At 47.0% G+C, this 27,878-nt stretch overlaps 1 protein-coding gene, 7 non-coding genes and 1 pseudogene across 20 annotated transcripts; all 9 read left to right on the top strand.

The window, feature by feature from the left end:
• The first annotated feature begins 486 nt into the window (after nucleotides 1-486).
• Nucleotides 487-27,694, top strand: prrc2b (proline-rich coiled-coil 2B). Of its 13 annotated transcripts, none has more exons than XM_042709273.1 (31): nucleotides 487-692; nucleotides 3,694-3,866; nucleotides 4,251-4,428; nucleotides 5,731-5,833; nucleotides 6,226-6,295; nucleotides 6,462-6,605; nucleotides 7,021-7,391; nucleotides 8,690-8,817; nucleotides 9,544-9,707; nucleotides 10,498-10,585; nucleotides 10,727-10,883; nucleotides 11,666-12,002; nucleotides 12,808-13,040; nucleotides 15,274-15,478; nucleotides 15,882-16,092; nucleotides 16,274-18,292; nucleotides 18,980-19,167; nucleotides 19,560-19,678; nucleotides 19,902-20,043; nucleotides 20,260-20,336; nucleotides 21,261-21,635; nucleotides 21,941-22,027; nucleotides 22,352-22,541; nucleotides 22,963-23,063; nucleotides 23,323-23,450; nucleotides 23,794-24,034; nucleotides 24,498-24,722; nucleotides 25,020-25,099; nucleotides 25,385-25,508; nucleotides 26,149-26,355; nucleotides 26,736-27,694. In XM_042709273.1, the coding sequence occupies exons 2-31, from the start codon at nucleotides 3,752-3,754 to the stop codon at nucleotides 26,904-26,906; spliced, it is 6,978 nt and encodes a 2,325-aa protein (XP_042565207.1). In that variant the 5' UTR covers nucleotides 487-692; nucleotides 3,694-3,751; the 3' UTR covers nucleotides 26,907-27,694. The 13 variants fall into 13 exon arrangements, with proteins under 13 accessions (XP_042565207.1, XP_042565211.1, XP_042565210.1 ...); XM_042709277.1 differs by having other exon boundaries at nucleotides 3,688-3,866; nucleotides 23,341-23,450; XM_042709276.1 differs by having other exon boundaries at nucleotides 3,688-3,866; nucleotides 23,338-23,450.
• Nucleotides 9,067-9,193, top strand: LOC116223010. The gene has a single exon (XR_004164878.1). It is a non-coding gene; the product is annotated as a small nucleolar RNA SNORA71 (small nucleolar RNA).
• Nucleotides 10,099-10,209, top strand: LOC116223018 (annotated as a pseudogene).
• Nucleotides 11,192-11,318, top strand: LOC116223017. The gene has a single exon (XR_004164884.1). It is a non-coding gene; the product is annotated as a small nucleolar RNA SNORA71 (small nucleolar RNA).
• LOC116223014 lies at nucleotides 12,302-12,428 on the top strand. Its single transcript, XR_004164881.1, has one exon. It is a non-coding gene; the product is annotated as a small nucleolar RNA SNORA71 (small nucleolar RNA).
• LOC116223009 lies at nucleotides 15,012-15,138 on the top strand. Its single transcript, XR_004164877.1, has one exon. It is a non-coding gene; the product is annotated as a small nucleolar RNA SNORA71 (small nucleolar RNA).
• LOC116223016 lies at nucleotides 15,702-15,828 on the top strand. Its single transcript, XR_004164883.1, has one exon. It is a non-coding gene; the product is annotated as a small nucleolar RNA SNORA71 (small nucleolar RNA).
• Nucleotides 18,536-18,662, top strand: LOC116223012. Its single transcript, XR_004164880.1, has one exon. It is a non-coding gene; the product is annotated as a small nucleolar RNA SNORA71 (small nucleolar RNA).
• Nucleotides 20,845-20,971, top strand: LOC116223011. The gene has a single exon (XR_004164879.1). It is a non-coding gene; the product is annotated as a small nucleolar RNA SNORA71 (small nucleolar RNA).
• Nucleotides 27,695-27,878: the final 184 nt, after the last annotated feature.

Here is a 27,878-nt window from a genome sequence, read left to right as displayed (position 1 = left end):
TGTCTGAGAAGAATATTGAGGCACCATAATTTGTGCGCTTACGCCCCTTAGTGGTGTACACGACTAATGTCTTCTACTGCAAAACAACTCTGCACCCACCATTCTCATTTTAAACGGTGGCCAAGCATAATCACAATTTTTGTAACATCATGCAGAGGTCATCCACATTTCCAGGGGGGTCAAAGGGTGTGGAGCCCCATTCTGAGGAGTCCCATACATTAACCAGGTGTCATCACAGAAACCTAAAAACATTCTACCAACCAGACCCAAGAATTATGTATTTTTATTACACACTGTTTGTCTTTCACGCTGTTGCATGTGGATTTAAAAAAAAAATGAAAAGCACATTATAAATAAAATTCATTATAATTATGATGTGTGTTGTAGACTTTCCGACTCAACTGAAAAGTGACTGGCCTGAATGTGTATACATTTTTTGTAGGTTGCAGTACTTGAAGAGAACACGTGGGGTCGTTGTTTGTTACTACGTCATTTCCGTATACAGCGCCACCACAGTCGACGAGAGCATAGGCTTTCATTTCTAGGCCGGGTAGGTCCTACTATCAACACAAGTGAACGGGAAAATAGATAAAGAATTGGCTGTACAATCTTTATCCATCCTTGCAAGTAATCTTACCACGAGGAAATACATCGTTATAGGTGACCTTAACTAATCGATTTACGTGGAACTGGTGAGTTATGGTGTTTTTGTAGCTCAAGATTTGCCGATATTCTGTGGTTTAGCTCAGGCTCTCCTCCCTAGTTTTATTGTTGCTTTGTTCTGGGCTGCAGCCATTTTTAATCGCCTTGTCCAATATACATCGCCTTTCCTCTGTGCTTCCCAAATAGGATGTAGAGTCGGCAAATATCAATTTGCTACAACGCTAGTTTACATTTTCTTGATTGCACTGGGATTGTCTTCACAGCCACCAATACATGTCTTAAACATGGAATGCTAAAGTTTGTATATTCCTCTGGCCCAGGTTTAATCCTAAGCGAATATTTTCTTGCTATCATGGCAGCCAACTCCAGCAGTTAGCTAACGTTACCTCTTAGCTACACAGCAAAAGCGAGCTATGTTCAGGAATACAATCGGTTGGTGTTCAGTAAAATCGGGGCTTTGTGTCCTCGGTTGTTTAAAATACCCACTTAAGTCCAGTCACTTGTATAAACAGTTGTTTCTTTCATTATGCATTTGCCTCAAATCTTGCTGATGGAAACACTGTTATATAGTAAACAAGTAAGCTAACGTTTAATAGCTGGCTGTGTTTACAAATACTCCTATTTGGCCTAAATTGCTACGTACTTAGCCTACATACTTAGCCTAGCTATCGCTAACCAAGTAACATTTGCTATGGTGGCTGCCTAATTCGATTAGAAGTGGCACTGTTAATAATCATTGTATTTTGTTGTATAGTCATTTGAGTGCATCTTGTTGAATTGCACTTATTGTGGGTCACATAATGGTAAAATTACCTTTTTAAAGGTACCTAGCCATAGGTCGATGTCCATGGCAAAGGAGGCCCTTAGGTTAGCAAGTGTCAGCTAACCTTGGCTAACGTAAACCTTGGCTGACATCCTTTTGTCAAACGTTATCTATGCACTCTTCAACCCATTTGAAGTTATATGTTAGTTATGCTTGACAGTTAGTTTGAATATACAGAGAGATATTTTGAACATTTCGACTCTGTAAACACGTTATCTCGGATAAATTAGCGAACGTCAATCGTAAGATACGTGCTTGGCACTCGCCAACTAGCTGGTTGACAAGCCTGTGTCGTTTTTCGGTCTTGCGAAACTCCGGCTTCTCGGAGTAAACACTTCCAGCCCCATTCTTTTAATCAAATTGGTTATGATTTTTTTTTTTTAACTTGTCCCACTTTGTATAACTATGTATTTGGCTTGATTTATAAATATTATCGAAATATTAAAATTGTACAAACAGCATACAGTTAGCGTTAGCTAACGTAGCGAACAATGTCACAAATGTAACGGGAATGATAACATGGGTGATTATCTAGACTAGAGAATGCTAACATTTGTTCGAAACCGCTATGTAGAATTTAGGATGCCATGTAACACCGAGAACATTGAGTATTTTTCTTACAGGGGCCATTTCACGAACTAGAATAGCAGCTTTCCGATTGGAAGCCGAGTTTGTTCAGTGTAGCTAGCGGATAGTAAGGTAGCAGCTTTGTCATGTCTGCGATATCTTAAGACGAGCATCCATCTCGCTTCTCCTCTTTAAGATTATATGTGAGACTTGAAAGACACCCGCAAAAACCCATGAAAACGTATCCGCCAAGTCTAACACCGAATCAATTAAAACGTTTTGCTACAAATGCTGTCGTGTGGAGAACACATTTTGCGGTGCGACGGACGGTGCAGTTAAATTCTCAATGCCATGGAATACTATTCTATTTAAACGGCAGAAGGGGGATTTTGATTCGTTTTGGACACTCCATCTTGGTTTGATATGAACTCCAAGTAGTCATTTAAGTTGCTAAGCAAGGGGGATGATTCAATTTTTATTTTTTTTGCACATATATTTGCAATGGAATTACTTAATTCAGACGCATGTAAAAAGACATGCTTAGAAGCCTGTGTATTTCAGTGATGACCTGCTGTGGTCCTAGTCGGAGCAATAATAATCTGAACATCTGATTTTATAAAGTTGCCTTAAGCATGGCACAGCATGCATTTCTGAGTAGCTCAGAGAGACACACACACACACACAGAAAGATGCTCAGTTCGTGGCCCATTCCCAGCTCATTTGAAAGCATATTAGTGGTCACCTGGGCAGCTAAAAGTAGAACTCTGCACCGGTTCACCCCTGAGGGGGGACAGAGGGACCTTTTTCTGCAGCCAGGAGTCCTCCATAACCTCTGCATGCATAGAGTTCTGGGTGGGGGTGTCAGCACAGGTTATGGAAGAGTTTGTGTGTGGCTCCCTCTTCTCTCTGTCTCTCTCTCTCGTTTCTCTCTCTGTCACTTCTGTCTGTGGTGTTGTGTGTGTGTGTGTGTGTGTGTCAAACTCTTACCTGTCCTGCTGATTCCTGTATCCTCACTCTTTGTCACTGCCCCCCCCCATCAGAGTAGAGTTTAGCCTATGAACCCCTGTTACTGTGAGTCATTTAGGCTGCGTGTGGAATGACATCCGCCACAGCAAGGCTCTTTTATTAGTCCTGTTAAACCCTTGGGCTCTCAAGTGATTATGTTCTCTTTTGTTCTTGTTTGTTACGGCTGCGGCCACGGTCGCTGTTCTGTGACTGCATGTGTGCTTCTAGACCTCCCTCTACAGTTGAGTTCAAACAGGACTCGACATTTAACTGGTGGACTTGACATTGACGCATTAGACCTCTAATTTGTAGTGTAGAAGGATGGAATTATCCTTTCAAGTTGAGATGCTCTTGAAGATCATGAAATCATGAAACAGAGGAGGATTGCCTGACATGCCATTAGAATTCTCTCTAGAACAATGTCTAGTTCTGCAGCTACTCTTTGGAAGGATTTTAGTGTTTCATAAAACAAAACAAAAATGGTAGATTTGTATTGATGTTGGGCTAATTTTGTTCTTTGAAAAGTCAGCAGTATCTACTCCGCTTGTGAGGTTGTGTCTTATTTTTTATTTTTTGGCCCAGGTGTCTGGTTTGATCTCTTCTGACTGAAAGCTCCCCTTTCTCCACAGAAACAGACGGCATAGAAGAAGAGGTGTAAAGAAAAATTTCCATACTCGATGACATTACATCGCAATGTCCGATCGTTTGGGGCAAATAACCAAGTCCAAGGATGGGAAAAGCAAGTATTCCTCGCTCAGCCTGTTTGACAAGTACAAGGGAAAGGCAATAGAATCTCAGAAAACCACAGGTAAGGTCACACTCCTGTTTTTGATGTCTGGGAAGAGATGTTCTCTGTAGCCTTGTGTTTAGCCTAGCGGTCACCCTTCAAAAGTGAAGGTTGGAATGAAAATGGGCTCCATGTGCTGTGGCTAGTAGCGGTTTGCTGGTCCTTGACAAAGTCAAATGTTACTTGAGTTTCATTGAAAACAGATGTCAAACTGAGGTGTTCGTTTGGGCCCTAAGCAGAATGTCATTGAGAGCTGGAGGATATTAGTTGTGTCTCGTGCATTTGGGTGTGTGAGGTTCTGATTACCTCTTTCTTTCTTGCTCATTGTGTCCTACATTTCTTTTTTTCTCTCTTTTTCTTCCTCCCTCTATCCTCTGGTTTTCTTTCTCTCGTTGGTGGTTTCAGTTGTACCACGACATGGCTTGCAAAGTCTTGGCAAAGTGGCCACTGCCCGGCGCATGCCCCCACCTGCTCACCTACCGAGCCTGAAGTCTGAAAACAAAGGAAACGATCCCAACGTGATTATCGTGCCCAAAGACGGAACAGGATGGGCAAACAAGCAGGAACAACCCGATCAAAAGAGGTAGGCTAAGTGGATCACAGGAGAGACGAGTGCATCTCCATCATTCAAGTGGTTTTTATATATTTCTTTATTTATTTATTTATTTTTATCATAGATGGTTTTAACCTGTTAATGGGGAGTTTTGGTGGTGAGGTGAGGAAGTGTGGGAGTTCTGGAGAGATGGGATTGAATGGGTCGAGTTAAGTGTTGAACTGCAGATGATGTAGCCATCTGTTATCTCTAAAGTTCAGAGCTTCAAGCAAATACATGTAGTGTAGCTTCTGATTTTTTTATCAGTACATTTTAGCACAGCCTCAACTTTCCTAGCATTTTCTGGAAGCCAAGATTAGCCTAGTTGCACACCCCATTATTTAAAGACTTGGTTCCTTATAAATAATGATTTGAAATGCTCAGTAAAACCATTAAATGCTGCAGTCACACGACTGAGATTAGCTTGTGTAGAATTAGTCATGATTAGGTATTATTGTCACTAATGGACAATGTATCAGGCACGAAAGCAACAGCCTGTGGGTGATGGAGAGAGGCAGAAGACATGTGTGTGTTTCTGGCTGAGTGGGTGGATAGCCAGATATCTGTATGCATTTGTATATGAGTGATTGCCCAAGGTGAGACTGGCACATTGAATTCCCGTGTGTGTTTGTGTGGGCGGGAGGGGGTGGACTGGGGTGTGTGTGTGTGTGTGTGTGTGTGTGTGTGTGTGTGTGTGTGTGTGTGTGTGTGTGTGTGTGTGTGTGTGTGTGCGCGCGCGCGCGGGTGAAAGTGACTGGATCATCCAGCAATCACATACATTCACTGTAAGAGTTTCTCCCGTTGAGCTTGTGTCGATTTTAAGGGAAGTATTCCTTTCAAGGAGCCTGTCGCCTGTCCTAAATTCCGGGCTCACATTAACGTAATTATGAGTGAACACTTCCTTTCACAGTGAACAGGATTTCAGAGCCCAGACTGCTGTTCTTTCTCCCTGATTGTAGAAATATGGGTGAACGCTCTTCATCTGACAGCCTTGAGTGTCAGTGTTCTCTCATCTGTCGCTAGTTGCCTTAAAAAGCAGTCCTTCTGGGGCTGGATCTGTGTGTAGTCTTTCTCCGGTTGCTACTGCGGTGACCCTCATAGCCACAATGGTGGCAGTCTGATTGCGCTCTGCGGTCATTTGCAACTGCAGTGATAGCAATTTGATTGTGCTCTGTGTTATGCTGGAGCCGTAATGGCGTCCGTCTGATTTTGCTCTGTGATCATCTGGAGTCATAATGGTCTGATTTGATTCAGTTGCCCATTTGTTTATTTGTCTGTCCCGTCTCTCCCCAGTTCCACTGTATCATCAGCACAGCTGCCGGAGTCGCAGCCGCAGCTGGCTTTACAGAAATCTGTCTCCAATCTTCAGAAGCCAGCAGCAGTAGCCAGCCAGGAGGTAGGTCTCACACCACAGCTCCCTTGCAACTGTATTGCTCATTAAACTCGCCCATAAGCATCCCTTACCCCCACCACACTGCACAAGCACCCCATACTCCATAAATGGAATGCGTCACCAAGTCATAGTGTGCAGAGAGCACACTACAAGTAAAGAGCCCAACCATCTGGCTGACATGGAAATTAACTGATGTTAAGTAAGAAGGACACTCAGGTTAATGGATTCATGCACCAAACTGTCACAAGCCTGCCCTCATCAAAGTATGTGGAGGGAAGGTTTTTTTTTTCTCTCACTTTATTTTTGTCCCTCTCTTCCTTCCCTTTTTCTGTCCTTACTGCCCTCCTCCCTCACTTTCTAACGTTCGTTCTTTCTTTCTCTCTGTTCTTCTGCAGAGCACAAACACAGGTGGACCAAAGCAATGGGCACAGCTAAATGGAAAGGCAAAGGCAGTAGAACAAGATGGTAAGTTTGCTTGTGAAATCAAGAAGTAACCCCTGATTTACCCCAGAAACCCCGAAACGTTCCGCATGTCGTGGTTTTGTTTTGCATGGCGTTTGGGCGTTCGTTGGCTGCCAGAAAAACCCTCTAGTGCATGCTGAGGCTCATGTTGTGATTGTGTGTCTTTCAGGTTTAAGGGTCTCAAACCGACTGCAGCCCTTCTCTCACGAGGAATTTCCGACGCTGAAAGCAGCTGGAGAACAGGACAAGGCTGGCAAGGAAAGAAGCGCCTACGATCCGTCGTATGGGCCCGGACCAAGCCTCCGCCCACAGAGTGAGTCCCCCTGCCATGCCTATAGGTCGCTCAGAGGTCATAGGTTCACCTCTGAGGCCATCAGTGTTATTGCAGATTAAATGTTGAAAGTGAAAGTCAGCCTTTACAAGAATGACAGCAGAGTGGGAGGGTTGTTTGATGTTTAATCTCTCTGCTGGCAGCACAGCTGTGGTTTCTGTCTACTGTTCACCAAAGTGAAATCATGCTGGAGGCTTCACATTTCATAAGCTCACTATGTTTTCTTTCCCACCTCTCTCCTCTCCCACTACTCCATCCTGCCACTTTCCTGTTGATCCTCCACTTTTCCCCATTTCTCTGTTCTCTCTGGCCCTCCCCCTTCCTCCCTCTCTTTTCCCATCATCTCATCCCTTTCTCTCTTGTTGTCCACCTCTATCCATCTCTCTCTCTCTCCCAGATGTCACAAGCTGGAGGGAGGGTGGTGGGAGGAACCTGCAGCCCTTCACCCTACCGCTGGGCGCCTCCTCCGAGTCAGAGGGCAAGGGTGGCAGCAGCAGCGGTGGTGGTGGAGGTGTGGCTGACACCCCGTCGCCCCTTCCTCCTGCTCCTCCTCCTCCTACCCCCTCGTCCACTTCCTCCTCCTCCTCCCCTGCCAGCGCCCCCACAGCTGCCACCCCTTCTTCCTCCTCCATTTCCTCCTCCGACCCCAAGGAGCCCTCTCTGCGCCCCGCCCAGCCCCTGCGTCGCCCTGTACCCTCCACCCTGCAGCACCAGCTACACCACCACCACGCCGCCGCCGCCACCTACCACGACATGCTGCCTGCCTTCGTGAGTACACCCACTCTCCCATTTTATGAGGATTAGCTTCGAATGGTAGCCATTAATCAACGAGTTTCATTTACATCAGTTGGTTTGATGGTAGTTAAATCAGACTTTGACAGTGATGTATCCTTCCCATCTCTGCCCAAGTCACATTACAGAGCAAATGCACCGACATAGAGACTGTGCTACTGATCAATCACTATAAAATCGCTCATAAGAGATTCGTATCTAGGACAGTGGTGACTCGATAACTGTGAAATAAGTGTATGGGGTCTTCTAGCTTGTAGAAAATTGTGGGGTTAGGGGTGCAACAATTAAATGATGTAGTTGGCTAAAATGAATGACAAATTTAGTGGCCAAGGATTTTTATCGTCGATCAGTTGGTGGCATCATTATCCATGCATGCTTTACGTTCTGACTCGGAACGCTCTGACATGTAAGCTACGTTGCTTTACTGGCGGGAAAGCCAAAGACCTCAAAAGTGTGTTGGCATTTCACTCAGAACTCTGAACTGCAACTTTGCCTTGCATGGGACCACATCCGTTATGCTTGAGCTCCAGCCCTAACATCACAATTTAAACCAGAGCCTATTTGCTGTTTAGAAATTCCGTGCTTTAACGTTGCATCGGCATTGCAACATTTATATCTGGAGATAATGTTGCTGCCGAATGCACAGGATTAGAGAACACAGAGAATTTGATACTTTCTGAATCGTGAAACATACTATTATTTGTATCTCTGTGTGTGTGGGTTACATTAGAGTTTATTTGAATGAGTTACAAGTTTGTTGGATCTCGTAATGCTACCATGGATGGCTTTTTTCAATGTAAGCAGACTTGTACTTCCCAGGAGGCAACTGCCCTCACTGAATTAGTCCTAACCTTACATTAAAAGAGGTATTTTTGAATGAAGTTCTCATCTTTACTGTCTTCATTGTTTGTGTGCCTAAAACAACCTCAAACTAAATTTAAAAGCTGATAAACAAGAGCAATTGAGTAATTGTGCGATTCCTAAACTTCCTAAATATTCGTTTCAGTAAATAAGATCGATTATTCGGCTTTCAGAATAGTTGTTAGTGGTAGCCTTAGCAGTGATGGCAGTGTCATTGATTGAATTTGTTCGATACTTCAGTGACATTAGTCTTTTTATTTAGTTTGTCTCTCCAGTGCCTTTAGAAATGGTATGTTTGTTTGTTTAAGTGTGAGTTAAAGGTTAAGTATTTGGTAGATGCTTTTATCCAAAACGACTTTCAAAAACATTTCATGAAAATAATGAATTTGTTGTTGTTATTGTTGTGTTTGCAGATGTGCCCCAAAGAGCCACGTGATGCCCCTGGCACCGCTGAACACGCTCCACCCGCTGTGAGCGCTCCTGTGCGCTTTGATGCCAGGCCCAACTTCAGACAGTCTTTCCCTGCCCCCGAGCCTGTCAAGTAAGTCCCAGCAGGCATGTGTGCCAGAGAAAGAATGAGTTCTCCGCAGTGTGTGCCACTTTGGAAGACTGAGGGCAGATGGTTACTGATAATATAGTGGCAAGAGACTTCCAACAGTCAGATTTTTAGAGGTGATGCCTGCAGTTTCTGTGACGGTGTTTTACAAAGGAAAATGTTCAATTCTGATGGATTGCAGTCATACTAAAAGCAGATTTAGTGCAAGTCATAATATTGCAATCACTATAATAATCCTGTATCGAAAGTGGTCGTGGTGTGATGGTTGCCAGATCATTGATAATGCAGGAAGAGTGAACTGAAAGTCTTTCCCGTGTTTGCTGGACCCTCTGTTCCTGACAAACCCTGTATCTTTCAAACACTTATTTTCCCTTCTACAGTATATGCTTTATCAGTGTCTTTTTACTTTGATAATTTGCTGCAGATAGTGTAGCTCCTATGATCTGCATAGTTTGTGAAACATGGTTACGTTATTACAAAAGATTTGTATTCATCTCTTTTTAAAGGCCACAATAAAACTGGCAATTTATTTATCGGCTATTATAACTAGGCTCACTTTAGAGAAGTGGTTCGGCATTTTCTCTTTGTGCTCCTCTGACGCTCCCCCACCCCAGCAGGAAGGCTTTCTGTGCGGCGGATGATTCAGCTGTTGTTTTGTGAGTAAATGTATGGCGTAGTGACTGACTGCTTACTGTGTGTATCTCCTTGCAGCGGGGAGGTGAGGAGAGAGAACCGCTTCGTCAAGGCCCCCCCTCGCCTTGCCTCTCGCCCCATCCGTCGCCCTGGCGACCGTGCCCCCCGCCCCGCCATCATTAACCCCGAAGACCTGAAGGATTTGGATGATTTGGACAAGGACTGTGAGGACGGATGGGCTGGTAAGGACTCTGGGGGTTTACACACAACACTGAAGCTGTCCCTTCAATTTACCGTTGGACACAGGAGTAAAGAATTCCACCGTCCCCAGTTTTAGATGCAAATAAAAAAACGGTCCCCTTTCTAAACAATGTTATACGCGAAATTAAAGAACTCATTTTTAGACATTAGATCCAAGTAGTCTCCCCTCAATGCTGTTGTGGATGAAAATAAAAAGCCTGGCAGGAACTAAAGAGTCTATGAAAATAGATACAATCCTCTCCCTTACATCATCTGAGGTGAAACATCTCCCAAGGTTAGATAAATATATCGCCTTGCTTATAGTATCGCAATATCCCAACCCCTGTATCAGGGTTCTTAAAATTCTTGCCGTTACACAGCCTATCACTAGCACCCTGTATCGAAAGTGATCGTGGTGTGATTGTTGCCAGATCATTGATATTGCAGGAAGAGTGAACTGAAAGTCTTTCCTCTGTTCCTGACAAACCCTGTTTCTTTCAGACACGTCTATGCCCTTCTGCAGTTCCTGCTGCAGCGTCTTTCCTCTGTGCTAATGTGCTGCAGATGCATGAAATAATCCTCTGCCTTAAATATGTGGCAACTCTCCTCTTGTTGAGTGACCTAAGGCTTTGAGGAGGCAATCAGAAATGCAAATGCTTGAAGAGTGTGGGCATTTTGCCTCCAGACATAGGCGCAGAGCCTCTCCATATCAGCCCAGATTTACATGAATCCAGCAGGATTTTTTTTCCCAGTCTAATCTCAACCACCTGTTTCTTGTGTGTGCTTGTGCAGGTCTCCACGAGGAAGTGGATTACAGCGAGAAACTTAAGTTCAGTGATGATGAGGAGGATCACTCGTCCAACGATAAGAATAAGATTTGGTAAGTCAGTCCCACGGCTCCAACCGGAAGCTTTCTGGCAGTGTTTTCCACACCCCGGCAAAGGAGGGTGCACCAGGCATGACTAACTGTGTGTGTGTGTGTGTGTGTGTGTGTGTGTGTGTGTGTGTGTGTGTCACCCAGGGGCCAGTGGGACAACCACCGCGAGCGCCAGTCATCCTTCAGCTCTGGGGAGGGAGCTTACCCCCACGATGCCAACAATGACGAGCAGTACCATCGCCACCTGGAGCTGGTCCACGCCAGGAAGACCAACGGCCGCTACCCCTCCACAGACCCCCAGGTGGGCACACAGACCTGTGAAACACTTCCCTCTTGTATCAGTTGGGCACTGCCTGGTGGTTATGCTTGCCTGTAGTACAGATATTACATTTATGTAGAGCCAGTATAAAAGCCTATACAGGATAGAACTGCATAGACATTTTAATTCATCCTTTTTCTCTTGCATATGGACTGTTCATTGGCACAGTAGGGAAAGAGTTGCGATGAAAAGTGCAATACATGAATACACTTTCACTATACACAGCAGTGGGGTACTTGGGGAAAAATACTCAGATCTCGTGTTGTTTAAAGTCAACAGAACAGATAGCACCCTGTATCGAAAGTGGTCATGGCGTAATGGTTGCCAGATCATTGATATTGCAGGAAGAGTGAACTGAAAGTCTTTCCCGTGTTTGCTGGACCCTCTGTTCCTGACAAACCCTGTATCTTTCAGACAAATAGTTAGGAAAAAAGGAAAAGTGATCAAAACATTACAATGATGAGCTGCTTATGCTAAATGTGTTACATGGTGAGCTGCCTTTGGATGACATCTGTATGCATGTTTTGTACACGTATATCCATGCTTACCAGGTAACCTTTCCCTACCCAGGATGATTTATTTTTGGCAGAAGCATCACACATTATCAGTATAGAATCTGTTCATTCACATTTTTAACCAGGTTCAGTGGAGTGACTTCTTTTTCTCTTCTTTCTGTCCACCACTCACTCCCTCCTTCCCTCCCTCTCTCCCCTTCTGTCCTTATCTCTCCCTCTCTCCCCTTCTGTCCTTATCTCGCCCTCCAGCCCCAGCAGAAGGGCAGTGTGGCAAGTGAATCTGCTGAGGAGCAGGAGGACGCACATCGGCAGGCTCCCTCACGGGGCAAGTTTGCCTCGGCCGAGCTCTCGGAGGCAGTAGAGCGCGCTCGGCGCCGCCGGGAGGAGGAGGAAAGGCTTGCTCGCGAAGAGCGTCTGGCTGCTTGCGCCGCGAAGCTGAAGAAGCTGGACGAGAAGTTTGGGAAGAGCGAGAAGCCACTGCGCTCTGGAGAGGCCCTCCTAGACCCAGAGGGCAAAGAGGCGGCCCTCTCCCCCGGCAGAGACTCGGCCAAACACCATCCGGAGTCCTGGCAATATGGCAGTAAAGGTGAGACTCCTAATCTGATCCGGACAAGAGTGCCATACCAGGCATGAATGTGATGATACAGATATAAGATGCGTTGTTTAGACAGCACAGTCCCACACGGGACATTCATTTGCATCCTCAGACATGGGCAACGGGGAGTGCTAGTAGGGAGCTTAAAACCCGTGGGTGTTAGCGTCTGTCGCTATCACGTCACTAAAGGTGTCGGAGTGAGGTTTTCCCACTACACAGCTCTGTGCCCACTAGCTACTGGTACATAGAAAACTGGAGGGATTGTGCTGCTCTTTGAAATCCTAACATACCCCTGTATCGAAAGTGGTCGTGGTGTGATTGTTGCCAGATCATTGATATTGCAGGAAGAGTGAACTGAAAGTCTTTCCCGTGTTTGCTGGATCCCCTGTTCCTGACAAACCCTGTATCTTTCAAACACGCCTTTACTGCTGTGCACCCTTGCATAGGCTAAATATTTCTCTGATCTATATCGTTAGAATACATAATGTTTCTACTGAAACCCAGTATTTTATGTTGTAGGCTGTGTAAAGTTGTTAACTAACTGACCCAATTTGGGTCAGTGTGAATGTCCAAGAGGTTCTTGGCCTTATCCTCATTGAGCTCCACTAATCTCTCCTAATCTCCTCCAGCGAATGTTGAAATACTCAAAACATTGCACTTGTTGAGAATAGAATGCCCCTGTGGACAGCACTTTTTGAGCTGAGACACCTGAACACCATGTCTAAAACTAAAACTCACTCCTGAGAATAAGATTGCGGTTTACTTAAGGTGTGGTGTTGTTGATGATGGTTCACAGATGTGTCTGAGGTGCCTTCAGATCAGGGCCCCAACCAGGACTATCGGGAAGGCGCCAGCCCTGGCTTTGGTTACCGTAACGACGAGGACGTTGCGGAGTGCACGTCTCCCGTGCCAGACTACGGGCGTCCTCAGAAGCCTGTGGCTCCCCGCTTCCAGAAGCAGCAGCAGCAGCACCAGCAACAGCAACAACAGCAGCACCAGCAGCAGCAGCAGCAGCAGCAGCAGCAGCAGGTAAGGCCACAGCTTCCTGCCCTAATGGCTTAATCCCATAATTCCCGGGGTTAGCATCAACATGGCACGGGAACAGGGAAGGTCAACGTTCAAAGTGGGAAATGGGTGGCTTAGAGATGGCAGTCATTTATGGAGCCTTTTCGTTGTTTATGTTGTGCTGAAATGTTTGAAATGCTCCTGTTCCCTTCCTGAGTTCTTGTAGACTAGAGCAGAATACTCTCCCGTATTATGTATACGTGATCTCTGCAGTCCATCAGATTTGGCAACCAAGCTACTCTGCTACGTAGCTTGAACAAAGCCCAAGTCTTGTGTCCAGGATTAAATGCCTAATGTGTTCTTTGAATGAACTGCTCTGTTGCCATGGATGTAAATATGTGCTCCACAATGTATAAAATGACGCATACAAACCCAGGCTTACTCTAATGTGCACTCATCACGGATCATTTGAACAGGGTGTCCGCGGGGTTTTAAAAAGTATTAAAAGGTGATAAATCAAAATTGCCAAATTTAAGGCCATTAAAAGTGTTAAATGTAGTTTTAGAGGTATTTTTTATTTTTTTTTTAAATAGGTATTATTTTTTCAAGTGTCCTATTCTGATAGAGTTTAAATCTTCTAAAGTTCGCGTTAGTTAGTTTAAATGCGGGCTTTAGCAAAGCTGGGCACATAATCAAAGATCTTCCGTATCAATCCTGAAGTCTCAACTTTGTATGTTTGATGCTGACGTCATATTCAGTGGTCGTTCGACATCTGCGCGCTTCAACTGGGTAGCCAACTGGCTGGCTTACATTTTTGACTTGCTTAGGCATATCTTCAACGTCCGGACAACCATCGTCGTCGTCATGGGCAAATGCAAGTTTTCTGACAGCTGGGTGTAGTAGGGAATAACCGGCAGGCTTATTGTTCGGTTTGTAAAAAAAACATCAATGTCAACTGGATGGGCGCTAATGCACTTCGGTCGCATATGCAATCCACTAAACATAAAAATGGAATGCGCGGTCGGCGAGAGCAGTTTATTCTACCACTCTGCCAACTGTCTGTGCTGCTGCACCACCACCACCGAAAGCTAGTGCCACGGTACAAGCCAACGCTACGGCTCCAGCAACTACGTCTGACCTCCGGGTGACTATGGGCGCCACACCAACACTGCGTGCGGAGGCTCTGTGGTGTTTAAACACTGCAGTTAAACACCACTCATTGAACTCCAACGAAGGAATTTCGGAGCTGTTTAAAGAAATGTTTCCCGACTCTGACATCGCAAAGTCATTCACGTGTGGTAAAGACAAAACCGGCTACATCATCAGATTTGGATTAGCATCGTTCTTCAAAAAACAGCTTGTTGATGGCATCAACAAGGCTGGGACATTCGTGTTGATGTTTGCTCATGAGTTCATATTAGGCCTATAGCACACCAGTTCACGTAGTGGATGCCAGTTTGTGAAGTGATATCAGCAACAATTCATATAGCAGATGCCAGTTTATAATGCATCAACAGTTCATGTAGTGAATGCCAGCCAGTGTGCTGGAACGATCTCTCCATTGCACATTTAATGTAGTTTGTTTTATTTTTATTCACAAAATGAAATAAATGTGTGCAATATGTGGTCAACATCAGTCAGTCTCTAAATCTATTATGTTGTGTATAGTGTTATATATGTCAAAATCTCCGTAAACGTTAGAAAGGTCGCCGATTAACACTCGCAACTCAGTGTCGTGATGGTTTTAAAAAAATTCAGAAGGTAGTAAAAAAGGTATTCAAAAGGTATTAAATTTAACTTAAGGATTGCTGTATATACCCTGTTTGAAGAAATGTATTGACTTATAGGAGCTGTCACTTTCGATTGTTGGGATTTGTAGTGTTTTCTTTTTTATCTCTCACCAGAGAGAAATTGGAAAAACAAAATCACGTACATTTAAAGTAAAAACTAAACTTTAACAGGCAAAAAACACACACCCAAAAGGTCCGTGCATCACCCTGTATCGAAAGTGGTCGTGGCGTGATTGTTGCCAGATCATTGATATTGCAGGAAGAGTGAACTGAAAGTCTTTCCCGTGTTTGCTGGATCCCCTGTTCCTGACAAACCCTGTATCTTTCAGACACGCCTTTACTGCTCTGCACCCTTGCCCCTCTCTCCTCTATATTGTAAGAAAACATAATATTTGACAAATTGGCACATTAGTGTTATTTCTGTGCTTTGATGACTGACACCATTTCTAAATGTGTTACGCTATTAGGAGCAGGTGTACAAGATGCAGCAGTGGCCCCAGTCCGGCCACACTGCCCCCCCCTCCGGCTCTGCCCACCCCCAGCGCGGCTACTACCCCCCTCACGTGCTCGGCTTCGACCCCCGCTGGATGATGATGCCCCCTTACATGGACCCCCGCATGGCCCAGGGTCGCTCTCCTGTGGACTACTACCCCAACGCCGTGCACTCTTCAGGTGAGGCACCCCAACAAGGGTAACATGAAGATGGGCAAAATGGCCACTGATAATCATAACTCTCGGTTAATTGGTTCATATCGTGATTCTTTGATGCATCACATTTATTTAATGTTTTGGGATTGTGTCAAATCATTTGCCTGTTAGCAAAAAGAAATGATCAATTAACTAAAAATGAACAGGCCGTGGTTTTAAAAAATAGCCACTATTACAGGCAAGTTAACCCTGTATCGAAAGTGATCGTGGTGTGATGGTTGCCAGATCATTGATATTGCAGGAAGAGTGAACTGAAAGTCTTTCCCGTGTTTGCTGGACCCTCTGTTCCTGACAAACCCTGTATCTTTCAAACACGTCTGTGACGTTCATTGCTCCAGCGCGGAACTAAATCTGTGTTTACCTTTAGGCATGATGAAGCCCATGATGCAGCCAGACCATCTGAACAGCCCTGGCTCTGCCTCCGATGAGGGCTGCCATCCCAGCATGCTCCCTGAGAGGAGAGCCCCCTCCACTGAGCCCTATCCGGCGTGGAGCCAAGATGGCTACCCTGCCCGCAGTTTCACACCACCCTACCAGAGGCAGAAGGAGAGCAGTGACAGGAGCCAGGGAGATGACAGGTGAGCCTAAAGAGATTAGCAGAAAAGTGGTTGCCCGCACAGCAGCGTAATGGAATTTTCCTGTTCATTGCTCTTAGTTGCTTGATTTGCCTCCTGACGGTATCCTTATTGGTTTTTTGTTTGTTTGTTTGTTTGTTTTTTTCTGTGCTTGCCTGTCCTCCTGGTGGTGTTTTCCTCGCAGGAGTGAGAGGGCGTGCTCCCAGCAGGACTCCTACGAAGATCGAGGCAGTGAGTGCCTGGATAACGCTGTCGTTGACGACCCCCACCATCAGACTTACCGCCACGGCCCACCCCCGAGAGGAGATGCCCACGAGAAAGGAGACGGAGACTACACCAAATCGGACCCCAAAGAGGCTACCCGACACCCCAGGGACTGCGCTGAGCCCCGCGATGACGTGTTTGAAAAGGACAAGGGCTACGACGTGGACTTCTGGAGGAAGGATGTGCCGCTGAAGAAGGACGGGGGCGGCCAGCAGCAGTGGACTGACCCGGGGTCCTCCAGCAGCAGCAGCAGCATCGGCCAGCCCTCTGAGACCAGCAGCAGGCCGGTCACCCGCAGGACAGGCCCCATCAAGAAGCCCGTGCTCAAGGCTCTGAAGGTGGAGGATAAGGAGAATGAGAAGCCCAAGGCTGAGCCCGAGGAGAAGCCCCCCGCGCCTTACCGCCTGGAGAAGGAGGTGCTCACCAACGTGTACGACCTGAAGAAGGACAACCAGCCGCTTCCCAGCAGGCACTCGGCTGCCCCTCCCGTCGACAAGCAGCTGCCGCAGCAGCAGTACCCCGAGGAGAAGGAGAGGCACCCTGCTCCCAGCCGGGCGGAGAAGCAACATTATGACCACCCCGAGGAGGAGAGCAGCTGGGAGAGTGGCAAGTCTCAGGCCCAATCCAGAGACATGCCTGAGAATCGGGAGGCCTCAGCGGCGCGGCGCAACAACTGGATCTTCATCGATGAGGAGCAGGCGTTCGCCGGGGCACGCGGATCAAGTCGAGGGAGAGGACGGGGCTTCCGTGACTTCAGCGCACGTGGCGGCGGTCGCGGTGGTCGGGGGGAGAACTCCAGGGGGGGTTACAGCAACAGCAACAGCGGCAACAACAACAACAACGGCAACCCTCAGAGAGCTGGCCGGGGCCGCGGACAACGGGACTTCATCAAGACTGATGACCTGCAGCGGGGCAAGCCGCGGCGGCGCAACGTCAGCGAGACGCTGAGCGAGACCTCCGAGTATGAGGAGCTTCCTAAGCGCCGGCGGCAGAAAGGCACAGAGAACGGAGACGCCAGTTACCCGGATCCCACCGACACCAAGAAGGCCGACAGGGACTCCTCCTGGAGATCAAACAAGGTTTACACGGACGAGCAGGGGGTCGACACGCGGGATAAGCCCAAACCCGGCAGGGGGTTTGGGAGGTCCCTGCCCCCTCGCCTCAACGTGGAGTACCAGCGTGGATTTGGGACCAGGGATATCTCCACCTGGAGGGGCCGGTCGACCCAATTCGGCAGCGGTTCCGCCCAGGAGAACGGCTACGGCCTTGGAACAGACACTTACTCCAGGCGGCCGGAACGAGAGCCAGCGAAGTATCCGCAGAAGTTCTCTGGTTCCTTCGTAGAGAACGGCGTGGAAGAGCGCGGAGGAGTGGAGGGAGAGGGTTACCTGGACAACGATAACCCCGATAACCGCCCGTTGAGACGCAGGCGACCCCCGCGCCAGGACAAGCCCCCGCGCTTCCGCCGCCTGCAGGAGGGGAATCCCAGCGGCCAGTGGAACAGTGAAGAGCGCGTCAACGGAGAATTCGCCAACCCCTGGCCGGGCCGCGCCAAGAGTGGGGAGGACGGCTGGCCGGGACACTACCCCAGCGGCAGAGCCCACGAGCTGGGCGGCCAGCAGGCCGAGGACTGGGAGTCCGGCTCCGACACCAGCGAATTCAGCGACTGGCGGGAGAAGCGTGGGGGAGGGGGAAGTGGTCAGCACGGAGACGTGCCCTCCGACTCGGGCCACGGCGAGCCCGGGTCCCGGGAGAAGAGGGAGCACTCCAAGCGCAGCTTCTCCAGCCAGCGCCCCCTGGTGGAGCGGCAGAACCGCAAGGGTGAGCCGCCAATCTTGGAGGGGAGTAAAATGAGCCGGTCGGCAGACACCCCCACCACAGCGGGCATGGCCAATAGGAACGATAGCTGGCAGAATGGAGTATCGTCCACCTGCAAAAGGTCAGTTTGTGGCCCTTTTGCTATCGTATGAAAAAATACATGGTTTTGAAGGTTTCAGTTCATCCTCAAAAATCTAAAATGGTTAGTATTTGTGGTATTTTCTTTTTTGCATAAAAACCAGAGAGAAATGGGATAAACAATTTCATGTACATTAAAGGTGAAACGAAACTTTAACAGGCCACAAAAAACAGACAAACAAACGAACAAACAAACAAAAAACACCCCCAAAAGGTCCGTGCATCACCCTGTATCGAAAGTGGTTGTGGCGTGATTGTTGCCAAATCATTGATATTGCAGGAAGAGTGAACTGAAAGTCTTTCCCGTGTTTGCTGGATCCTCTGTTCCTGACAAACCCTGTATCTTTCAGACACGCCTTTACTGCTGTGCACTCATGCATAGTGTAAATATTTCTCTGTCAAATATTTATTATGTATTCTAATAAGGAGCAGTCAGTTGATTCTCAAATTTCTGCTTTGTTTACTCCATAGTTTCAGGATGTTCTGTAAATGTAAATATGTGTTGCATTTAAGTTTTGAATCCACACTTTCTCCAGAGGTCTCTCTCAGAACTGTGCTTAAACATGGAAATGTTCTTGAGCTTATTTGTTACCTAAATACACTATAATAAATAAGCAAATGGGAGGAAAAAATTATTAAATTTATTAACACGTCTTGTTCTGCTGTGTAGAAGCCCAGAGGAGGTATCCGCGAGTCTGGGTTCCAGTTCTGTATACAGTGTGGAAGCATCAGAGGAGAACCTGCAGACGGTACCAACGGAGGCTTCTGGAAAGAAGCTGGAGAAAGAGTTGAAGAGCCGCAGCATGAAGGGGGACATGGCAGAGCCACTCTCTCAGTACGACATCAGCGCTTACCCAAGTAAGTGTGTGTGTGTGTGTGTCGAAGCTTGTGACACCTCAGTGTCTGCTGATAATCAGACACAGAAGGGGCTCAGAGCAGAGTTGGGCAACCTCTCTCTCTCTGTCTCTTTCTCTCTCTGTCTCTTTCTCTCTCTCACTCTCTGTCTCTTTCTCTCTCTTTCTCTCTCTCTCTCTCTGTCTCTCTCTCTCTCTCCCCGCTGCAGAGGCTCGTCCTTATCACACCCTGTGCTTGTCATCTGAAGTGCTTGTGGCAGTTTGTGTTGGACATTTAGCTGGAGGGTTGTTGTGTGATGTGTTAAGTTGGCGCATTGTCTTTCTGCTGAGCGTGATGTGTTTTTAGTTGGTCGAATCTCATTTTGTTTGTTTGTTTGTTTGTTTGTTTGTGTCCAGTCGAGGGGGAGGCAGGAGGGCCAATCCCCAGCCCAGACAGCTTCCAGGATGCTCTGTCCAAGAAGCAGCGGCGCCCCCAAGAGGACGAGCGCAGGAGGAAGGAGCAGGGAGCAGGAGCGGTGAGTCCCTCTGATGTGTTTGTGTGTGAGGCTGAAGCGGCCTGTAACTGCCATTATAAAATAAGAATGCTGCTAGTTTAACTGTTAAGCTATAATGAAAAGATGAAAAGTACTGCACCTTCACAAGATCAAAAGTAAACTTGGCCTAAAGAAGTGGCCAGATGGCCATCTGTATATATGGAAGTCTATCTGCTGTAGCTCTCATCATGTGTTGATGTGATAGGTGGGCGTGAAGACCCGTCCGATGCCGTCTAAGATGCCTCCGCGCTTTGCCAAGAAGCAGAGCAGCCTTTCCATGGAGCAGCCAGAGGAGCCGCTGTCAGCCAGCAACCTGGGCACAGAGATCTGGGAGACCAACAGCTCAGGTAGAACACACATACACACTCACATTCCAACACCTCTTTTCTCCTTGTTCAGTATGTGTGTTTGTAGAGTAACATAATAATTTCTTCACTGTATGTTGGTTCACTTAACCACTTTCAACAAGGCTAACAATCACCTGTTATCTATTCATATTTGTGGAGTTGGTTGAATATGAGTTTGTGTAGTAATGCCTCATTCTCCGTCCTTTCCTTTTGCAGCCCTCGGTGTGCAGTCATCTGGTGGAGACTCCTGGACCAAGCAAGTGTCCTACACGGGGAGCGAGCCAAACTCAGAGGTAGAGCTGCGCTTTCATCGCTCTGTGTGTGTGTGTGTGTGTGTGTGTGTTTGTGTTTGTGTTCCAGGGAAGGATGACAAACACAAAGTTGGCCTTTGCTGACCACTCCATATCACACACCATCTACAGTATTGCCACCATCAGTGCGGCCATCCTTACCTTCTGTGTAAAAGCTCTCCTGCAGGCTCTCCCAACTAAATACAACTTAGCACTGTGGTTTCCCTCCAACCATTCAGCCATCTATATGCTGCATGACCCTCCTCAACATCTGGAGTCAGTAGCCCATATCATGAACTGCTGTAGCTCTCTTAAAGGGCTGTATATTGCCAGACATGTCAGACTTGCAGACCTAATAGCTATACAACATACAGAGGATGAGCAGATCCATAAACATACAACTGTCCGTTTTGAACGGTTTAATTCTTCTGCAGACAAATCATGTACATTAGTAAAGTAAAAACTAAACTTTAACAGGCAAAAAACACACACCCAAAAGGTCCGTGCATCACCCTGTATCGAAAGTGGTCGTGGCGTGATTGTTGCCAGATCATTGATATTGCAGGAAGAGTGAACTGAAAGTCTTTCCCGTGTTTGCTGGATCCCCTGTTCCTGACAAACGCTGTATCTTTCAAACACGCCTTTACTGCTGTGCACTTTTGCATAGTGTAAATATTTCTCTCCTCTATATTGTTAGAATACATAATAAATATTTGACAAAATATTGATATCTGCTTTGTTTCATCCGAGGCCCATAGTTCAGGATGTTCTGTGAATGTAAATATGTGTTGCGTTAAGTTGTCAATCCACACAGAACTGTGCTTTGACATGTTCACGTTCATGCAGAGACTCACCGGACATATTCACTATTTCTCAGAATGACCGAAAAAATGGTTGATTTATCTTTTCCTCTCGCTTCTCCTCCAGGACTCCGATGCGGGCCCTGAGCAGAATAAGGAGCATAAGCCGGGTCCAATCGGTAACGAGCGTTCGCTTAAGCACAGGAAAGGCTCGGAGGGCGTGGAGCGGCTCGACGGCCCCATCACGCCCGTCAACGGGGTGGACATCCACGTGGACAACGTCCTGCCCGTGCCGCCCATCGAGTTCGGCGTCAGCGCCAAGGACTCCGACTTCAGCCTGCCCCCAGGCTCCACGCCAGTGCCTGTGTCCAACCCCGTCACCAAGCTGCAGGACGCCCTCGCCAGCAACGTGAGTTTCACAAACACACACAACTGCCCTTTGACCTCAGGGCCCTACACTTCACAGCCAGCAGTGAAGAATAACAGAGGCCATTCTTTTTATGTAAGTATTTGAAGTACTGTAGATTTTGTCATTATGTCATTTGATTAAACACTGTATTATGATTGAGTGATTGTTCGATATATGTGTATGAGTCTAGGAATGCGTGTTGATGCTGTGGTAAAGAGTGTTCATGTACTGGATGTTTTATCTATAAGACTGGATGTTGATACGGTGTTTGTATCTATAAGGCTGGGTGTTGATGTGGTGTGTGTATCTATAAGGCTGGGTTGTGTTGTGGTGTTTTTATCTATAAGGCTGGGTGTTAGTGTTGATGATGGTTTTTGTTGTGTTTTGCTCATTCTCAGGCCATCCCCATGCTGCGTAGGGACCACCTGCAGCCTGGCATTAACCTGAACCCCATCTCTTTCCCCAGCGCAGACCTCACACTCAAGGTCAGCTCACACACCTCACCAGAACATGTGTGTGTCTTTAGAGGATGAAAGAATTTAGTGTGCAGGGTATACAATTAATCATCTCATAGAAGGAAAAAAATGTTTATAGAGTTGCAGAGGGCCTAGAAGTTTGCAACTCATAAGTTATTCACTCATGAATGACTGGTGTTGAAAAGCTGACATTTTCAACACATTTTGAATACACTGATGCATTTTTTACATGTGCCGCTGGGCGACTGTTCGTTATTCAGTTTGGCTCTGATGCCTTATGAATATTTATTTTAAATTCTGTCTGTGTGTGTGGCCCCTGTTGTCCTCTCCCAGATGGAGTCTGCACGTAAGGCCTGGGAGAACTCCCAGTCCATTCCTGAACAGGGTTCCCCGGGGGGTGCAGGGTCTGGGGGGCAGCCTGCCTGCAGCGTGGGTTCCTCCACTGGGGTGAGCTACAGCTCGTTCGGTGGAGTCTCCATGCCCATGCCTGTGGCCTCCGTCGCCCCGTCCGTCTCCATGCAAGGTTAGCTCCCTCTTTAGTCATTACTGCAGCCTTTTTTGGTCATGCTCATGAGAGCGCCCAACACACACACACACACACACACACACACACACACACACACATCTATATCACATGCATCTCAGCATGTAACTCTATGGACTCTATCTTATTCACCACAGTGTTCTCTGTGTGTTAAACTGCACATAACACCCATCTGTATGTGTTAATGTGACCTGTATGGTGTTATAAAGGTGCCATATATATATATATCTTTGTCTTTGGGACTATATATATATAGTTTTGATTATTTGATGATTGACAAAAATGCTTATAGGCCCAGTCGTGGTGTAGATAGTTTCCCAGTATTTCTGTCCTCCTGGTGGTGGATGTGGTGCCAGTCGTCATGCCCCTAACCTTAACACCAGTCTCCTTCTGCCTGTAGGTAACCACATGACCCCTCTCTACCTGGATGGGCATGTCTTCCCTAGCCAACCACGCCTCGTGCCCCCGACCATGAGCCAACAGCAGAGCTACCAGCACCAGGTGGGTGCACACAGCCTCTTTCTCAGACAAGGTCTTTAGGGCTGTTGGCTTCCTATTTCGGAGACCGATCCCTGGAAATAAATCTCCTCCAGTTTGAATCTCTCATGGAAAGCATATTAGTGTGTTGTACTGGCCACGTGATGGTTGGATTGTGATTCTAACTCAATGAATGCGCGTGTTTGTTCTTTTGTTTGTGTGTGTGTGGCCGTTTTCGTGTGTGTGTGTGTGTGTGTGTGTGTGTGTGTGCGCATGCGATTAGGCTGCGGCCGCCCAGCAGATCCCCATCTCTCTCCACACGTCTCTGCAGGCTCAGGCACAGATGGGGCTGCGTGGAGGGCTGCCTGTCTCCCAGTCTCAGGAGATGTTCAGCTCCATGCCCCCTTTCAGGTACGACCACGCCAGCCAGTACAGGCCTGGCAACAACAGGGCATCATCTGTTCATGTGCATACATGTCTTTGGGACAAACACTTTACCCAGTGGAAGTGACACAGTGCCTCAGAAAAGGCTAGTTGGAGAACACTAATTAGTGCTCTAGCGTTTTGCTAATGAATGAACATAAGGTTTTTGTCCATGGCCCTCTAACCTTTTATTCAAATTTAAAATGTAAATGTAGTATTTCTTCCACATAGGTGTAATCCTTTTTGGCCATGCTAATATGCTAACCCTGAAACCAGCTGAATTGTCTTGAGATGATTTACCCAAACTGCGCACCTATCCCCCTCCCTGTAGGTCCCAGGTGTACATGCACCCCAACCTGTCCCAACCCAACCCCATGGTGCTGTCGGGCGGAGCCCCCCTGAAGGGGCCCTACTCCCCCTTCCCTGGCATGCAGCCCTCGGACATGGTGAAGTCACAGTCTGGCTCCCACTACCAGCCCATGAATGGCAGCCAGCAGATGGTCTACGACGGGCAGATGAGCCAGGGGCCGGGCATGGGCACGTCTCAGCTCATGGACTCCCAGCTAATCCAGGTGAGGGACGCCCGTGTGTATATATATGTGTATATATGCATGTATATGTATAATTAAGTGCGCTCGCTGATTTACTTCCAGTCTATCCAGGTTGAGGGGCTCTTTGCCTCTGCAAAACTATAAAAGCAGTGTCTGATTAAACTTGGTTAGCCCCACCTACTTCTCTGGTCATGGACCACTGCTAGTAGTGTGTGCATAGGAATATTTACATAGATGGTTATATGTCCAAATAATAGCTAAGTTCTGATGTGGCATCTGGCACTTCAACTACTACTTGCAGTTACATTTCTGCACTTTTTCTTTTTATTTCATTTTGTTATATTTCTTATGTAAAGTAGTATTTATTGTTACACCAGGTTCTATTGCTCGTAGCTTATCTATTCTCTCCCTTGTACGTCGCTTTGGACAAAAGCGTCTGCTAAATGACTAAATGTAAATGTAATGATGTGTGTGTGTGTGTTAGGTGACAATGCCTCTGCCTGGCTCCCAGCTCCGGTACGGCTCCCAGCAGCACCTGATCCTGCCCCAGTCCATCCAGCTCCAGCAGGGGCAGAACCTGTCTGTGGGCGGCCCACGGCGTATGATGCCCCCCGGCTCCCAGCCCCCAATCATGTCCCAGAGCAGAGAGGTGAGGGGGGGCAACACAGCTCTAGGGGGCAACAGCAGCTCAAGAATGATGCACTTTCCAGTGAGTTTGAAATTAAACTCATGCCGTTGTGAACTGCAGTTGCTTAAAGTAAAGTTATACGATTTTGATCAATGGTTCTCTGCTGAGCAATTTGTTTTTCCACTTCTTTAACTGATCTATTTGTTTGATTGCTTTGATGTAGTCACATGAAAAACAAGGACAACACTACATGGTGCACATGCGTCTCAGAGCTTGTGTCCATCAATAAGTCTCTTAAAATAACACTGAACGCTGCTAAATTGCACAATATATTTTGCACAGTGATATTTACTTCTCTTCCCTCCCCTCTCTTCTCAGGCGTCTCAGGTTGACATGAAGGGTTTCCAGTTCTCTGACAAGCCCAGTCACTCTCCTGGCATGCCTGGGGGTTCCTACAGGTGAGGGCAGGACTCCGCTGTGTGTGTTTATGTCTGTCAGAGAGAGAGACATCTGCAACAAGGTCCATAGCTGAACTAGTTTGAGGTCTCCCTCTGGTTGAGCTCACTCATTGTAGTCTGGTACCTTCCTATAGTAGCTATACATTCAACAATAGAGCGGTTCCAAAACCCTCCATATTTGTGTGAACCAGCCTTCTGTGGTGAGTCTGGATTGACTACAACATGTGAGCAGAGTTTGTTTTTCTCAGATATTAAGACGCTGTACGTGTGTTTGTTTGTTATTAGTGGCCCAGCTTGTGATCTCACACAGTTGTGGTGTTTCAGGCCTGGATCAGCAAGCCCCAGCGGGAAACCATCAGGAACAGGAGCCCCTGTAGTTGGCCCCCTACCCACCCATTACACACAACAGGTACTACCCACAAAACACACACCAGCCAATCACAGAGCAGTACACACCACAGGTACTGCCCACAAAACACACACCAGCCAATCACAGAGCAGTAGACACCACTGGTACTGCCCACTAAACACACACATACCAGCCTACATCTAGTGGTGTCATGGTACACATAATTCACGATTCTATATGTACCTCAGTTCAGTTTTATTTCAGTACATACATACAAATAATATTATTTATTTTGACAAATGTAAACCTACAACAGTGGCTCATTGGCCATAATTCTTATGTTAACAGTTCAGGCCCTCAAATACTGGCATATTGTCAATAAGAGAAACAAAACTAACTAATGTGTTAACTAGTAATGCTCCATAATTATATGTGTGATAATTCACACATGAAGGCACATTGCAGTGGGGCTCAAGCACTTGACCGTATGCTTTAAGTCTGTATTTTCTATGACCAAGTATGGTCACATATTCATAGCAATAAATACATATAGTATGTATAGCAAATATAGCATAACTAATTACTTTGGCACGGTCTGAACAGTATTTTTTCCCCATCAGTAATCATTGCCTAAGTACTCTATGTAAAATAAGTCAGGAAAATGAGTGTGTATCTAACTTATATTGCCCCCCCCCCCCAGCAGATGCCCACCCCACAGGGCAACATGGTCATGCACATGCGCCCTCCCACCTCCGGCCCCTTCCCCAACCCCATTCAGCGGCCAGTCATGCCTGTCAGCAAGCCAGTCATCGTGCGCTCGCCCCCTTACCCCGGCCGTGAGCCCCCTCACGCCAGCCCCCCCTCAGTCCCTGATTCGGCCTCCAAGGGGCCCGAGGATGGCATGAAGGTGAGCCAGCCTCTCTCTGGATAGGTAATTCACCCACTTCCGCTCCTCTCACTTCCACACTGTGTGTCTCGTGTGTCCTCAAGGGCAAGGCCTGCTGCGCATGTTGTCTCTGCATTGGGCTAGCTGCAGCAGGCCTCGCAGAAAGAGGTTTTAACAGTGTCACGAGAGCAAAGCCCTGCTGTTTGTGTGGACCTTTCCCCACGTTGGACTGTGTGCAAAGCAGCGGGGTCTTGTCTTCCTGTTAAAATACACAACGATGCTTGTTAAACGATCACTGAATTACAGTTTAAGTCGAGATGCCCATTTTTCATATTTTAATGTGCAATTTCTGTGTGTTTGTGTGTGCATGCGTGCGTGTATGTGCACGTGCGTCCCCACAGACTCAACCCCTGAGGGACAGCAGGCCAGCGCTGGGCGAGGGGAAGCCGTCTCCCTCTGCAGTGATGCCCACCAAGCTGCTCGAGGCCGCACTGCCCCCTGGCCAGCCCAAGCCGACCCGCACTGGAGCCATCAAGCCCCAGGCCTTAAAGGTGGAGGAGGGGAAGGCCTAACCATAGAGGACCCACCCCCCCAGCCTCTCACCAATCCACACCCGTCTCTCCTCTCACTCTCCTCTTCCTCACCGCCCTCCTCCTCCTCTTCCTCTTCTGGGTCGTCCTGCCTGTCACAGCCACCAGGGCGGCACCTACGGAGAAACACACCATCTCTGGAAAAAGTAGAAGAGGGGGGAAAAAAAGAAAATGGAATCGGACACTATTGCTGAACATCACATATAGAGATATAAAAAAAATATATACATAAATGTATACATATTATATATATATCTATAAATATATAAATACATAGACACAATAGTTTGGGACATTTCTAAGCAGACTCCTCAAGAATTCATCTTTTATTTATTAACATTTAAAAGTCCATTTCAAGAGAAGAATAATGTTAAACAAGACAAAAAGGAAAACAAGAAAAAGGAAAAAAAAATCACGTTTTCTATGTTGCTCTCCATCGCTCATCAAAGCGTGAAAGAGCAGAAGGGGAGAGAAGTTGTCTGTCTGTCGGTCTCTCAGCGTCTGCAGTCCATCCTGTTCTCCAGGCCTTTGCCAAAAGCGACAGCGCTCTCGTCTGGTGTGAAGACTGCTGCCACCGCCACCGCCCCTTTTTGCCTTGGAGCGGAACTCCAGTGCGGCACCATGTCTGTCATGTTTTTCCCTTCTGACATTTTGACTGGTTACAGTGAATGGAGTTTTAACCCTCTCTTTCTTTACTTTTTAAATAATCGACACCTACTTGCTCTATTAAAGGACACCTTTTATTCAATAAAAAAAAAAATCCTTCGAAACCAAATTTGAGGACATTATTCTGTGTACACCCGGAGGGCGTGAACAGGGCGAGGGCTCGACTGAGCACGCTCTATCAGTTCCTGCATCTCCACAAGACAGACTGCTCAGAATATAAAAATGAGAAAAGATTAATTTGTTCTTTTTAAATGCTGTTCTTTCTCCCGCGTATTGTGTAAAACGGAA

This window comes from Clupea harengus, chromosome 12 (genome assembly GCF_900700415.2).
Source record: "Clupea harengus chromosome 12, Ch_v2.0.2, whole genome shotgun sequence".
NCBI classification, from domain to species: Eukaryota; Metazoa; Chordata; class Actinopteri; order Clupeiformes; family Clupeidae; genus Clupea; species Clupea harengus.
This window is presented reverse-complemented; position numbering and strand designations above follow the sequence as displayed.

Coding starts and splice junctions, on each gene's coding strand:
- prrc2b (XM_042709273.1), top strand. CDS start 3,752: ATGTCCGATCGTTTGGGGCAAATAACCAAGTCCAAGGATGGGAAAAGC. Junction 4,429..5,730: donor GAACAACCCGATCAAAAGAG/GTAGGCTAAGTG, acceptor GTCTCTCCCCAG/TTCCACTGTATCATCAGCAC. Junction 12,003..12,807: donor CTGGCAATATGGCAGTAAAG/GTGAGACTCCTA, acceptor GATGGTTCACAG/ATGTGTCTGAGGTGCCTTCA.